A 16,099-nucleotide genomic window follows, 5' to 3' on the forward strand; every position below is an offset into this window, starting at 1 on the left:
CAGCTCTGCTCTGGTTTGGTCTTAGAGAAGGGGAGGGGTGTCTGGCTGGGAATTGGGGTGGATCAACCCTCATTCTGGCTCTGCAGAGAGTATAATTTTGGGCAAGTTGACTACAGTGGTTACAGCTTGGATTTCCTGTAGGGAAAGGATAATGGCTTTATTTTTAATTGGGCTAAAAATGTGTGTGGAAGGCCTGACAGCAGAAATGGTTGGAAATTACAAATGAAATTTATCATAACTGTTATTATTAGTACGTCACTGAGAGTGAATTTAGCTCAGATCATGCTTTCCCCCCTAATGGGGTGGGGAGGGGATAAGAGGATTTCTAAAATAGCTGTGAAAAAGTCATTTTTCACATCATTTTGAGAATTTCCCATCTGCTGTGAGCACATCTCTGGTTTATTTCCTAAATATCTTTTCCTTCTGTTTCTATTTTAAAGTTCCTTTTGCCAAGACTTTACCTCCCAGTTCCCTCTGCCAGGCTTGGGGCTGGGGCTGTGTGACAAGCAAGGATTTACCTTTCAGATTGTACTTAATTGACTGGGAGGCTGTGGAGTTTCCCTCACCAAGTGCTGGGTGCATGAACCCCTCCTGCAGCTCTGAGTTTGCTCCCAGCCCTGGTGATTACTTGTCCCTTCTTTCCTTCTGTTGGGAGAACTGAGAGAAGAGGTTTAGACTGGCTCAATTTACAGGGTCAAATACATTTTGAGCTGGGATTGCATTTTAAAAGAGTTTCTGGTTCCAGGTTGGCAGGCTGGGAATGCTGCTCCTTCCAGCCCATCATGTTTGTATCTTTATATTCCACATAAATTGGGGACACATTGTTCAGGGTGAAGTCCTGCCAGGGTACCAAATGTGTTCCAAAATCCTCACTGCAAGGAGCTCCTGGTGCATCTCTGGAGCTGCAGAGGGGCTGTGCTCACTCTGCAGCAGTTCTGATTCTCCCCCCTGCATCCCCTCAGATCCCACAGGGACAGTGGCACCAAGGCTGTGCTGAGGGGTCACGTTTCTGTGGGACTCCCTCACCCCTGTGGCAGAGATATCCCCACTGCACAGGCCCTGTTGCAGGGTAATTTCTGCCCAGCTCCCTGCCTCACATCCCTGCTAGCTGCATTTTCAAATGCCATGGGCACTGCAATGTTTTAGAGGTGGGTTTTCAACAGGACACTTTTCTGTCTGACAATTCTGCTTTTCAGAAAGCAAATATTTCATGGGAACAAAATGTCAGTTTTGCTAAATTTCCAATTGGCTCTCATGTTTTGTTTCTTTTTTCTTTTTTTGCCCCTCATTTCAAAAATTATCTTTATAAAAAAAGTAATTAAGCCATCTTAGTTGTAACAGTTGCTTATTGGGTCGGGGTTCTATGAAATACTTCAGCAGCTCCTTTCCACAGTTTCATGCACAGAGATGGCAGAATTTTTGTCAGCTGGCAAATTTAAAGGACATCAGATTTTTTTCAGGCAATTCCATTTATCCTTACAGCTCCCTTTGAGTTGGCAGAGCAACACTTTCCAGTATTTTATACGTGGGGAAGGGAGGTATAAGAAAACGAAATGATCCACCCAAGCTTCTAATTGAAGCCTGGCACAGAGTAGGGCCCACACACGTGCCATTCACCATCCTTTCTCCAGCTCGTGGCAGCTCTGCTAGGAATTTCTTACTCTTTTTTGAAGCCTCAGTCCCCAACACTTACAATAATTTTTTGTGCCTGTGGAGCTTGGGGGAAATTTGAAAGATATGAATCACTTATCTGAGGAACAGTAGGCTCAAACTCCCATATGTAGGCTGGTTTCATTTGAATTTCTTGACTTTTCCTAAGTGAGAAGCTGAACGTAGTTTCTTCCTTCTTTCAACCTTCCTGGCTCTACTGATATCCAAAAATGCAAAATGACATCTTGTCTCAGCCCACTAGAGCAGATGCAATGCAAGGGATTCGACTGGAATTTTTCCTAAAATGCAGCGTTCTGAGGCACTTCTGGAGCACGTGGCTGGGGAGCAGCGGGCGCTGTTCACTTGCTGCTCACAAGAGAGGCAGGGACAGCACGGCCAAAACCCACAGGGCTCCTCTGAAGGGTCACCCTGAAGGGAAGCCAGGCTTGGGCCAGCAGGAGAGTCTCACCTGATGGAAAAACCAGCTCAGACACAGGGGATGAGCAGCAAAGCTCCCTGCTGAGGGGTGGGCCAGGAGGGAGGTCGGTGTTTTGGGGTGCAGGGGCCAAGAGGGAGGCTGGGACAGCTGGGTGTGCAGCAAGAGGGGGATGATGGAGCTGCTGCAGCCTCACACTGTGTGAGCACCACTGGTGGAGGAAAAGGGGAGCAGCTTCAGGAGGAGCTGCACAGGGCTCCTGAATCCTGCCCAGGGGTGCAGGAACTGCATCATGGAGCTCCTCAGCCTCGGTGTAGCTCCTCATTGTAGCTGTAGCTCTTCATCCTTGTTGTAGCTCCTCATCCTCATTGTAGCTCCTCATCCTTGTTGTAGCTCCTTATTCTAGCTGTAGCTCCTCATCCTCAGTGTAACTCTTCATCCTCATTGTAGCTCCACATCCTCGTTGTAGCTCTTCATCCTCAGTGTAGCTCCTCATCCTAGCTGTAGCTCCTCATCCTCATTGTAGCTCCTCGTCCTCATTGTAGCTCCTCATCCTCGTTGTAACTCTTCATCCTCATTGTAGCTCTTCATCCTCATTGTAGCTCCTCATCCTCATTGTAGCTCCTCATCCTCGTTGTAGGTCTTCACCCTCTGTGTAGTTCCTCATCCTCAGCGTAGCTCCTCACCCTCTTCCTCCCTAGATTTGGTTCAGGACAGACAAAAGGAGCTGCTGCAGAGTGAAGCTCTCTGTAGTGCAAAGCTGTGTAGGAGGACATAACGAGCTTCTGGCAGATGGGAAAGGCTGATGAATCCTGAAATTGTGGATAAGTTCCAATTGTCCTGGTGTGCCTGTCCCCCCAGCATCTCCTGCCCTTCAATTAACCTTTAATTAATCAGGATTTGACCTGGGTGAAAAGTCAGGTTAGAAGTTTTCAGATGCATTGTCAACAAAAATATGGGAACTTGATAGAATGGTGATATGAGTTTCTTAAAAAAAAAATACAAACTTGGCTGGGGAAGAGAAAATTTAAAACCAGGTACTTTGATTTGTTTGGCTTTTTTGGTTTGGGTTTGTTTTTTTTTGCCAGGTCCTAGTGATTTTTTTTCAAAAGTGGTTGACTAATAAAGGAAAATATTGAATCCATTGCTGAGGGTCTAATTCTCTATCTCATGTGGATTACAAGTCAGTCTGAAATGAAGCCGTGCAGGTGTCTTGCAGGATTGATTTGGTCCAGTGTAATTACTACAGAATAAGTGAATGTCCCTCTGAAAAAAAAAAGAGGAGGTGATAGGGACGGGGCACATCAGCTTTGAGGAATGCTCTTTGGAGATATGAATGCCTGTGGGAAAGCAGGAAGGAGACAATTAGAAAAATATCAGGTAAAATCCTGTTACAGAGAATATTTTTCATCAGCTTGGTTATGCCAGGCATGGATTTGACCCATCAAGTCGCTGAAGGCTTACAGGCAAAAATAAGGATATCGTAAAAGCAGGATGAATTAATTCCTTCTCAGAGGAACAGACCACCCATGGAGTCATGAACTCGCTTTGATCCAAGCCCATGAACGCAGCCAGAGCTCCGAGGAAGTTTTTAATGGTGCAGCACGAGCACCAACTGGCCATGAGGCATGGGGCAAACCCATCACAATTCACTGTTAAATAACACTCCAGGTCCCAGCAGTGCTGTTCTGTTCCACCATCTAACTAAAAGGTCCCTCTTGGCTTTGCTTTTAATTAATTAAGTCACAGCAGTGGCGAGCGTGGCGCTGCAGCAGTTTCTCTCTGCCTAATTGTTCTCCAGGCATATTTGCAGCACTCCTGTCGTAATCCCAGGCTTGTTTCAGGAGTCAAGCTGCACAAATGAAGTTCCTGCTAATAAAAGCAGTTTGTTTCCTATTCCTTGGCAATCTGTTCCTAACGCTGAGCCTCGCTGGAGCATGGACTTTTTATTTTTGGCAAGTTTTATTTTTTCTGAGCCAAAAAACGGCGACATTTACCAGCTACCACACTGCTCTCAAACTCTAGCCATTCTCAGGAAACCAAAGTTTTCCATGTCAGCATCACATTATTTTTGGCAGCAGCAGTCTGATGTGCCCAGTTTGATAGTTCCTGCTGCAATGACATAATTATTTTCCTCCCTCAGTCTAGGATAACTTACTCCTTTTCTCTCCTTCCTGCATTACGGTCTTTGAGCAATGAAACTCATTTTTTTCCATGCAGACATCCCTAATATCAGAAGATACCTCACTCCCAAAGGTTTGCAGGCAGGAGGATGTATTTTATATCACATTGCTCTTATTGCCCATCTTAAACTGCAGGACAGACACAGCAAATTAAATCAACTTATGCTTCATCACATCTGTTTCATTTGTATCAGACTGGTGCCACAGGAGCAGAAACCATTCTTAATCTCTCCACATTGCTCAAGCTAAAGTTGACTGGCTTTGCACATAATGAAACTCACACCTCACCTCTTTAAATGTTTTGTGTTTTCAAAGCAGAGTGACTCGTGGTTGCAACCTGTTATTGATGGCAGAGGGAGCATTTCCTTCCAGCCTCCTTGTTCGCCTCTCTGGGTTTCTCTGTAGCTAAGGCAATCCTTGCTGTCCCCAACAGGATCAGGACGGCCCCCGGAGTGAGGATCTCGGACATCAGGGTCAGTGATGCTGACCAGTGGGGGGTGCAGGAGGAGACGGACAGCGCGCGCAGCACGGCCACGCTCACCTGTGTGCACAACGACCCCGGCGCCCAGGACAGGTGAGCCCTCCCTCCCGACCTCTGCACACACACTGGTGTGGCTGTGATATTTTATAAAACATCCTTTGCTAGGATTTTTCCCTCCTGGGAAGCTGAGGAGCCTCAGGAGAGAAATGCAAACAATAATATCTGCTGCTGTGGAATGCAACAGGCGCATCTTCCACTGGTCCATGTGGATTGTTTCCACTTGATGATCAATCACAGCCTGTGAGCAGTCACAGGATTTTGTTATGCATTTTATTCTTGTTCTCTATATTCTTTTAGTACAGTTTTCATGTAGTATTTTAGTATAATATATATCATAATAGAATATGATATTATATTATTCACTGCCAGAAAAGAGGCTGATCCTGCACTCTCACCCAGACACAAACTGCCCTCCGAGAAGCCCCTTGGATTCTAAAATGGAACACATGAACCAGCTCTAGTGACAATCCTGTCACCTTGACCTTAACAGAAGCAAGTTCAGGTCTCCCATCATTTCAATGAAACAGCAGAACTTCTACATAAACACTTGACATTCTTCAAAAGGAACAGGAGGGCCTTCTGAAACATGGAGTCAAGCCTCGCATCTCCAGCCACGGGGCACCAGACATGACACACTGACTTCCCCAAAGAGCTGCAATACTGCTCCTCTGCCCCCCTGGAAAGCTGTAGGTGATCTGATGAGAGCTTTATTCCCTTTTGTTTCTGATCTGACAGAGCTTTATTCCCTTTTGTTTCTGATCTGACAGAGCTTTATTCCCTTTTGTTTCTGATCTGACAGAGCTTTATTCCCTTTTGTTTCTGATCTGACAGAGCTTTATTCCCTTTTGTTTCGCTGCCGAGCTTTTGGGAGTAGATTATTGAATTAAACTGGAGACAGCCCCCCAGTCCCAGCTCACATCTGCTTTTCAGGGCAGCAGAACCCCTGCACTTGGGCTGGGCTTTGCCCAGTGCTCAGCTCTGGTAAGAGCCCCTGACAGAAAAATTCCTCTTGCCAAAAAGCCAACAGAAAAAATGAACTAAACCAGAGAAATATGGCCCATTTTGAGTGTAGCCCCTGGGGGACTTTTTCTGCCCCAAATGTACCTGAAGGCCCTTCAATAAATATAACTGATTTTTATTCCCTTAATTTTGTCTGCCCTCTGTTCTTAGGTGGTCCCAAAAAGCAGGTGTCTGGGCAGGGTCTGCTCCCTGTGAACCCCATCAGGTTCTTTCTTCTAACAACCATGATCTCTGCTCCCTTTGGAGCAAGGTGGAAAACCATCAGTTTAAAAGTGAAATACTGAGGTTAAAGGAAGATTGAGGTCATCTGATGTTAGTGAAATCAAAATGAAGGGACTATTTTTAAAGTTGGACTAAAAAAAATAATAGCCTGAACACTGAAACTTATTGCCTTGTATGGGGTTTCACTAATCCATGAAATTATACCTGTCACAGTAACTTAGGTTTTATTAAAACTGAGTTTTGCTTTGTGTTGAACTGTTAAATTGCACAAAAGCAATGCATCTCAAGTTAATTAATACTTTGACCCTTTCCTTTGTGAGATTAGTTTAATATTTTTGGATTAATTAAAGTATGCAAATAGAAACTGCTGAAAGATCACTTCCAGATTTGCAAATATTGTAGTGCTTAGAGTAAATATTTAACTTTGATCTTTCCTTTAATTTGTCCTTTTGGTCATAATGATGGCCCTCCTGTTCCTTTTGAAGAATGTCAAGTGTTTATGTAGAAGTTCTGCTGTTTCATTGAAATGATGGGAGACCTGAACTTGCTTCTGTTAAGGTCAAGGTGACAGGATTGTCACTAGAGCTGGTTCATGTGTTCCATTTTAGAATCCAAGGGGCTTCTTGGAGGGCAGTTTGTGTCTGGGTGAGAGTGCAGGATCAACCTCTTTTCTGGCAGTGAACAGAATCATATCCACCTCCGGGGAGATGCTTTTTTCTCTCTTGGAATTAATTTCACTTCTGCTGACTGGCCCAGATGGTTGAGGAGCAGTGGGTAAGCCAGGACTGAGCCTCTGGGCCGAGCTTAGCTGATTTCTGGGTAAGGTTTGGCCGAGTTCCTGGTGGGTTTGAGCCTCCCTCAGGCTCTGTGCGGGGTGGAAAGCCCCAGCAGCCCCTGGCACAGCTCTGGGAGCTTTGGGGACACCGAGAAGCCCCCAGGAGTCACAGGCAGCCTGGGTGAGATCTGTGCCCTCCTGTGCCCTTCACCCAGGCAGGTCTGCTCTGCTCTGGGGCTGGGCTCTGCCCAGGGCTCAGCTCTGATAAGAGCCCTGCCAGACAGAGCCTGCGAGGAGAGCAGTGACTCTGGGCTGTGACATCTTCTAATCCTGCCTGCATTCCTTTCAGCCCCCGTTATCAGCTGGAGCATTTTCAAATTTGCTTACTTTTCTAATCTCCCCGCCTCTCCCCTCTGCAGTGGTACTGCTATCAGGAGGTTTCCATCTCCATTTCTCACATTTCCCTACGCAAATTGAGTGTCCATTAAAATGCTTTAAATTAAGACCTTTCCTCCTTTCATGCAGAGTGCATCCTTGCCTTTTTTGTGCATTACTTAAAAAAAATTTCCTTATCACAGTGTTTCAGGCAGTTTACATTATATTCTATTAAAAATCCATTTTGTCCAAGGTTGTCACAATTCATAGATTAAAGCCTTCAAGAGTGTGTTTTGTTAGGAATACATTCATAAATTCACCTCTTTAGTAGTCCCATAAGCTTGTATTTAAAACCTCTTTTTTTGATAATGCAGTTGAACAAAGAGCATAAAAAGAAGAGATTTATTTTAAATATACACACAGATATTTGCCCACACCTTTTCTCATCTGTGTGAAGCCTTGCTTTGCCCTTACTTTCGCTATCTCAAAGGAGGTTTTTGTGACTCATTGAGTGAGGAGATTGCTCGTTGCCATCTGCACCTCTTCTCCCTCGAGCTCTCTCCTTGGGGCAGAACTCTGAGAATCTCATTTTGGTGGGGATAGTTGAAGCAGCAGTGTTTTGGTTCAAAAAGACACAGTTTATTCTTCGAGCACAAAGAGTCCTGCTCTATTCCTGCAGCTGGGATCCAGCACTCCCATTCCTGGGGAAGGATCCGTGTGGATTTCTGCTTTGAGTGCACACACGGCTGCAGGGAAGTCAGGGCTGCTGGGCTTTGCTGAAATCAGGTGTTTTCAGCCCTCTGTGCAGAACAGCTGAGCTGCTGAAGGGCTGGGAACTTACCCAGTGCTGTCAGTGCTGAATTAGTGCACAAATGCTTTTGAAATAGCCAAAATTTGGGAGTCTACCAGACACGAGTCCTTGGTGGTTTCCTGCAAGCAGATCCCACTTGGTAAAGACCATGCAGGTTTTCTGCACTGCATTTGTCAAAAGATGGATGGAGCCTTGCAGTTCTTGTGTCCTTTGCTCCTGAGAGTTCTCTGGAAGCATTTCAGGAACATGCCACAAATTAGCCTGCAGTGGGACCAGGGCAAGAGGGCTTGAAAAAATGCCCTGAGAGCCTGGTCCATCTTGGCAAGCTGTGGTACCCCATAACTCAGGGCTGATATCCTGAGGAGCAGGACTGCAGGAGCTTTGCCAGAGTGATTTAGCATTTTAGAGGATTAGGTTATTTCAAATCAGTGCTGAGCAGGAGCTGAGTTTCCATGGTCTCATTTGAAAGGCTCCAGAACAGAACATATTTCATGGTGCTCGGTGTTCTCCTTGCTGAAAGCTGAAGAACAAACACTTCGTGTGACCCAGCCTGTGGTTCAGCACAGAGGAGGTGGCACCAGCACAAAAACTTGGGCCAGAGAGTTGCAACAGCTCTGAAAGGGAATATTACACTGAGAGATCATTTTCCTTCCTCAGGAACAGCCATTAAATTGGATTATTACCAGGTAAGGAGAATCTGATCCTTGACAAACTAGTATTTTAATCAGGAAGGTTATATTTATGCTAACTAGCAAAGTTAATCAAATTGATTTAACCTGCAGTGCTGAGTAGAGCGTTATTGAGACCAAACTGGTTCTTCTCACCTAGGGATTATTTTATCTTCATGTTTTTAATACAGCTTCTGTCTCTCAGGATATTCCTCACTGCATAAATTAAACTTGCATGAGGGGCACTCAGCATGCAGAAGTAGAAAGAGTGAAATCTTCAGAAGGCTTTTTTTTCAGGTGTCCTCAGAAGTATTTATTCTGTTACCTGGAAATTTATGTATTTTTTAAATTGGTGCAGTCCAGCTCAGCTCTAACATTTGACATCCTCTGTCTTTAAACCGGAATGAAAAAATAAGATTCTCTTGTGATCATTCAATTTCTTTACTATTTTAAGAGGTGTTTACAGAATTCAAATTATTAAATTATTTTATAAAATGGTAATTGTAATGTATCTTTGAAGCAGGAAAAGCAGTTTTATTTTATGTATTTATAGGCATGCAAATACATCCTCCTGTTTTAAAATAATTCATTTATTTTCCTGTGCTTGAGAATACCCTTTGAACTAGGAATATCAGCCAAAAGAAAGATGTAAAATTTGCTGCCAGTTAAGATTTGTGCATATATTTATTTAAAGTAAATATGTGTTGCTGGCACGGATGATCAGCTGAGCGAAGATGCATCATTTGATTTCATTTTCAAAGCTTTGGGGATGTCTTGAGAACGAGAGCTGGGGTTCTCCCCTCTCTGTGCTGACTTGGCAGGGTTTGTGGCAGGGCAGGGTTTGTGACAGGTGACAGCCTGCTGTCCCTGGAATGGAGCACCATCCATTCCCCTGCACCTTCCAGTCCCCCTCGTGGGGCCAGAAACAACCTGGGGCTCCCTGGGGTGCTCAGCCCCTCCCTGCCAGGTGGAAATGCTCTCTCAGAGCTCTCTGGACGTGTTCCTGTGTTGAATTCCCCTCCAGTGTGCTCCAGCCTCGGGCGTGGTGTCCCCTCCAAGCCATCAGGAGAGGGGCAGTGGGGCAGGGATTGCCCGTGCCCCTCTGGCAGCTGAGCCTGGGCTGTGCTGGGCTGATTGACCGCGGTGCCCCGGCCTCCCGCAGGCTGAGCTGTGCTTGCGCCCAGTGCCAGCCCGGCCCAGGCCAGGCTGCTGCTGCCCTGAGCACTTTGGTGCTCCTGGAAGATAAATAAACCCAGAAAGATGGGCTGCAGCCAGTGCACACACAGCAGAGCGCTGCTCCCCACCCTGGGGAGGGCGTCGGGCCGCGCACTCCAACACTCCCTGATGTGTTTATTGCCACAGGAGCCGCCTGGCCCCAGCACAGCCAGTGTGTGAAGTGCCACCAGCAGCAGCAGTTGTCTGACAGAAGATCAATTGCGTGTGTTGCTGTGCACAAAAGAGCAGTAACTGCTGCAGCCAGCCAGCCTTGCTGGGTCTTATTTTAGGCCATGCAAAGGCAGTGGGCTGGGTGCCATGGAGTTCACATAGTACTACAAAGTGAATGAGTAAGAGCAGCAGAGGGAAAAGGAAACACAGGGAGGTGTGGAAGGCAGGAAGGAATCAAGAAGAGCTGAGGGAAAAAGCCAGGGAGATGGGGAGGGAAAAGCCAGGGAGATGGGGAGGGAAAATGACTGCTGTCACCCCCTGCCAGACTGATGTAGGTGAGGACATTGGAGTTCCTCAGGAGCTCTTGCCCCCATGAAAGCCATATTTCCACGAAGCCAGACTTCAGCTGGTTTGGAAAGGAAAGCTCTGAATTAAAAATTAGGGGTGTTTCAGGTGTGATAAGAAGGCACAAATGCTGTGCTGCTGTGTACTTGGGTGTTTCCCTCCTCTTCTTAGGCACTTTCCTTGGGTCAGAGGTGCTATGGGCAAAGAAATGTGCTGTGGCTGTAGGATGCCCATGGCCTTTAGATCCTGCAGGAGTTCATTTCCTGGCCTTTGGCCACCCCCAAGGCAGCTCGGTCCCCTGAGCCACTGATGAAGAGGATTTTATCTTTAATGCAGCAGTTTTCAGGCTGTGACCTCTGTTGTGAGTGATGTCTGTTCTTTGTGTAAGGAGTGTCCAGCGAGAAGCATCTCCACACCTTTTCAAACGTAAGCAACTCTACTGAGTCACAAAGAGGAGAATTTTAACCAACCTTTATTCTTTACATCTCAGCCTTTTTGTGTGAAAGAACCCAGGCCAGCTTGGCAATGTTCCTATGAGATGAAAGCACTGACTCCTCACAGTACCTTAGAGAGGACATAAAAATAATAACCAAATTAACAGCAGTAGGAGGGACAGCTTATGGTAGAAAACTGTTGTGCAAGAATCAAATATAATTTCTGGAGGGTCTTTTTCCCTCTGTCATTTTTTCCCCTTTTTTTTCCATTCAAGGCCAAGAACAAGGAAATTGTCTCAGTCTCCTGTAGGGAGCCTAAAATCCTGGAAGCCACATGGACTCCTCCTGGCCAGCTCTTTGGGGTGGCTGTTTCTGCCTCAGCTGGGCTCAGTGCTGCTCTGGTAGAACCTCCAGCAGAGCTGGGTCAGAGGGAGCAGGGACTGTTGGGCAGATAATTACCCCTGGCCCCTTTCACCAGCCCAGGAAGGTGATGGCTTAGCCACTCTTCTTGTTCCACCTTATTCCATCCTATGTTATGACCCAAAAGAAGCTTTTTGAACAAATTTTATCTTTGGTAGCTGGAGCAGCCTGGTGTGCAGTGCAGGGAGCCCCAGCAAAGTCAATGCTCTGTTGTCTGGAAATTTTGGAAAATAAGGAATGTCTTATTGGAAGAACTCAATACAAACAGAAGCACAGAAATTGCTTAGAAAATTAATGTTTGATAAAGATCTCTGGACTTGCCAAACCAGTAAAAATCTCTGTGCAAATCCAGAGAAAAATGCAGAAAATTTCTCTTGGCAGCATTTGTTTACTGGAACTACAGTGAAGTAGAAAAATACTAGGGGAAAAAAAAAAGTAACAACACCCAAACTCTGGAACTCCAGACCCTTTGGTCTCTTCCTTGGTGCAGAGGGGAACATGCAAAGGAGTGGCTTCAATAAACTCTTCATGAGTGTAGTCCATAGAACCTGATCCAAACCCTATTCTCAGCAACAGAAAAGCAAACCAAATCATTCTTAAACTAGTCTTGTTTTTTAATTTGACCTAATTACCTTGGGTTTGGGTATATCATTCCTCAATGTGAAGCTTAATATTGATGTAACAGTTGGGAAAGTTTAATTTCAGGGTAGGGTGGTCTGTATAATTAGGACTGCAAGAACGTGGCAGGGAGGCCGGGAGCCAATTTCCAGTGCATGCAGCTGAGTGAGTGACTGCTGAAATCATTATTCATCCAGTGGAGCTTGCCTGCTTTCCACACTGGCTGCCAAAGGGAATGATGACAAATTCTCAATCCATGGGCTTCTCCAAGGCTCTGCTGCTTTCCTGCCTGCTCTTCCTGTGCTGTTGTTTTAATGACCAGGGGATGATGGCACGTGGGCTGCCTCAGGAGCTCCATGACCAAAATCTGTCCAATTGTGGGGAATTTCTAGAGCTTTGCAGGGTTCTGTGGCACTTGGCAGCCGTGCTAATTGGTAGCTGAAGTGTGAGTGATGAAGCCCAGGTAACCATGGCTGCTGAACTCCTCACTCAGAACAGAAGTCCTGACTCCAGGACCACAATGGTTGTGCGTTGGATTTTAGGTATTTTTCCCATAATTTAATCACATTTTTCCCTTGATGGGTTGAAGTAGCCTTTTCCTTGGTGTTTGTTGGGGTGAATACAGAGGAAACACAATTCTTAGTACAAAATGTGGGGTCTGCACAAGTTTAGGTTTCTGTGCAGCACCTTGAGATATTTCCATCCCCTCACTGATGGGAAATCTTCACGGATCCTTGTGGAAATCCCAGAGGGATGGAGGAGACGTGATCCAAACCCTCATGGCACAGAAGCATGACCTGATTGTTCTGTAAATATTGTACTTTTTAATGCAGTCCCAGCTTGCAAACCCATTCCAGACTCAGGAGAGCCCCTTGATGTAGGGTGCCACTTAAGTACCCACTTGCTCTGAAGTACCTGTCTCGTTTTTCATGGCAGGTGTAATGACAAAGGAGGTGCTCAGAGCCTGCAATTAGAGACACCAATCTGCAGAAAATATAAGTTTGGATGGTGAGCCACGTTCTGTATAATGACAGGCATTAGTGTGTCACACCTGAAATACCGTGGAAATCAGAAACTGGAATTTTCTGTAGTGTAGGAACATTTCTGGGGATATTTCAAGTGTTGCTAAGGAATTTATTTTTGGCAACTGTGCACAGGGATTTAAGTACCATAATGGGATTGTTCTTTGATATAATAGACTGGAAAAGATGATTGAATGAATGTGAAATCGGGGAGCTGGTGTTTGAGGTGTGTTTAATTCCCTCTTTTAGCAGTTTATGAGTTTGGCTTGTAGCAAAGCCTACTGCACACATTTGGATTCCATTCGTGATGTGTTGACTTGCTTACTTAATAGCCAGTGCATTAAAGTACAAAAGCTAACAACTCATTTATTAGGCATTTAGCCAAAACTTAAACTCATTTTATTGTTAGGAGGTGCTGTTGCTAGACAGGCAAATATTAAGTTTGTTACATTGATTTATTCGAATCATCTGTGCCAAACACATTATAAAGCAGCCCAGCATCAACTTTGCATAAATTATTTTTTGCTTTAGTTAGAATTTTTCACTCATTTTGCCATTAATATGCCTCACCTGTGTTTACAACTTAAAAAGTTACTAAGTTTTTATGTTGATGTTTTTTATGGTTAACTTGAAAGGTTATAAACTCTTGTAAAATGAAAAAATGAGAATTGGCTGATGCTTGTGTCAGTGTCAGGCTGTGATTTTTGTTTGTTTCTTGTAACCCTGGTGTTTATTTGAGAAGAGCATTAAATGGAGTTAAGCACTTTGCACCAGGACTGTTCACCAGCTCATCTCACTGAGCCTGTAACAGGGGAATCTCCCCTTGGCACTTGGCTGAAAATAGCATTTTATTATAAACTTGGACGTCCTGTCTTTGGGAACTCACACTCAGAAGCTGTGTTTATTCTTTCTTTTGGGGTTGGTCTGTGTGGATTTTCCCAGGACACTTGTTCAGGGGTTGGCTGTGAAATATTGCAGTCATTAAGGCAAATCACTAAAGCTTCAGCAAAAAAGCTTTCCTTAAAACCAACTGCCAATGACTTGATCTTGCAAAAATGCCCTTTTTTTTTTTGTGGGGTTTTTTTTAAAATTTTTTTTATTGGTGTAATTAATGAACTGGTTTGATCCTTCCGGAGTTCTTGGGCTCACTGGGCTCAAAGGCTTGGCACGTCCAAGTCCCAAGAAGAGCTTTGCTGTTGTGGGTCTGGGTGCTGCATTTTTGGGCTCTTTGGTTGTGCTGGGCAGCAGCAGGACTGGCAGAGCTCACCCCTCCTGATCAGATTTCACAGCACTGCTGAGCTGGAGCCATGGCTTTCCAGGGAATATCCCTGCTCCTGGCTCTGGGACAGGGGGACCCCCTCCTCAGCTCCTCAGCTCAGGGAGGCATCAGCCCTGCACAAGCAAAGAGAATTATTTTGTCTTTTCTCTTGGGAGTTTTCAGTGCAGAGATTTAAATCTGGAAGTGTTGACCTTGGCAGTGAGGGGATACTGGAGGTTTTTGGATAAATGGGTTCCTGTTTTCACTCTCCCTCTTGGACAATTTATGTCCATGCTGGTTTTCCAAGTCTGTGACTGGTGTATCTTTTTGTTAGATAAGCACTTCTTAATTGTGCACCAGTTAATTTCTCTAGTAACAAGAGCAAGAAATAAGTTATTCCTCTTTTAAAAAGAGTCATTTAAGTAGGGAATAATGAATGCAAAATGCTGTCATTAAAAATCAGCAGATAAGCTGATGGATCATCTGTCATTCCCAAGCCTTGCCATAGAGAAAAGTAGATTTTTTTTTTTTAAATAAAAATGATACTGATGAGTATGGAACATAGTGACTATGAATGCCTTAATAATGAAAACTTATTTATTCAGTCAACAACACCTTGCAACTGCTGCTTAACAACACCTTGTAGGAGAAAATGACTTCTTTCATACCGAATATTTTCATTTGATTACCAATTGTCATCCTATTACCGTTGTGAGCTGTTTATTAGGCAGTTCCACAGGGCTCCAAAGAGCCACCTCTGGTACCTGTGCAGGTGGAGTCACCTGCAGGACGCTGTCCCCAGGTCCCTGTGCACTCGTGCTTGATTCAGGGGCAGACTTTGGGGAGCCTCAGCAGGAAGGCAGGGCGGCTCTTCCCTCTGTTTTGTGTGTCTTTATTTAGGATTTTCTTTCAAAGGGAGGCCCTGCCCCTCTGCAGTGTGGTCAGCACTCTGGGCATCACACTGCGAGCTCCCTGGAGCTCAGGAACATCCAAAAGCTGACACTTGCATGAAATAAGACCTGTCCCAGCCCAGCATCTGATTCAGGCAGAAACCAGAGCTCTGCTCCTCCCTACGCAGCCTGGAACATTTATCTCCCCCATGGATTGCAAGGAGACAGGGAAAGAGAAGCTCAAGCCCTCCTCTCACTGTTCTCCATCCCAAAGCAGCATTTCCAGTGGCTGTGTCTGAAGATCTGAGCTCCCTTGGAGTGGCTGTTTGCTGCTCCACAATTAGCTCAGCTCCTCCAATTACTCATCTTTTACATATATGGCAACCCCAAGCCAGATGAACGTAGACATGTTCTGAAAAGACTGTGGTGGAAGGGAAAAAAGTGTCAAACGTTTTCTCAGAAGCTGAAAATACCAGCAGATGCCTGTTGTTTGGAGCTATCCAGGCATTTGTACCTTTATTTTTTGCATGAGTGTTGAAAGCCACCGTAGGGCTCCTTTCTTGGTGTTTTACAGAATAAACTCTCTGATCTTTAAAAAAAAATAATATATATATATATAGCAATAAATAGTATAAAGAGCTGGAGAACTGGATGGGTGGGAGCAGGAATTGAATGGAACCAGCTGAATGGAACAAGAAGTTGATCACCTGCTGTGGGACAATTTGTGGTTTTGCCTCTTGTGATTCAGTGAATTGGTGAAGCTTTGGGGCTGGCACCAGTTAATCCTTCAGTTTCCCTTCTTTGATGAGGGGATGTCTGCTGGACTTCTTCCCTCCACCTCTTCCTCCACCCCGAAGCTCCAGCAGAGATCAACAGGAGTGCTGGGCTTGTGTGAGCTGTAATTCTGCTTCAGCCATGATTACATGCCAGCCTGCTGCACTCTGTAAGTGCTACTCCTGGCTTCCTGCTGGGAGCAGTTGATTAGATTCTAGTACCTTTTATACTGTAGATAAGGATTTTTTTAACAAAGCACAGTAACACACTA

At 45.1% G+C, this 16,099-nt stretch overlaps 1 protein-coding gene across 1 annotated transcript in view; it reads left to right on the plus strand.

Annotated features, from left to right (window-relative positions):
- Positions 1–16,099, plus strand: part of TMEM132B (transmembrane protein 132B) — a 214,967-nt gene that overhangs the window by 92,098 nt on the left and 106,770 nt on the right. Inside the window, exon 3 of the mRNA XM_039724875.1 lies at positions 4,703–4,843. Coding sequence (XP_039580809.1) covers positions 4,703–4,843 — 141 coding nt within the window. The remainder of the gene's footprint in view (positions 1–4,702; positions 4,844–16,099) is intronic.

Source organism: Passer montanus, unplaced genomic scaffold (genome assembly GCF_014805655.1).
Source record: "Passer montanus isolate IOZ18808 unplaced genomic scaffold, ASM1480565v1 scaffold53, whole genome shotgun sequence".
NCBI lineage: Eukaryota > Metazoa > Chordata > Aves > Passeriformes > Passeridae > Passer > Passer montanus.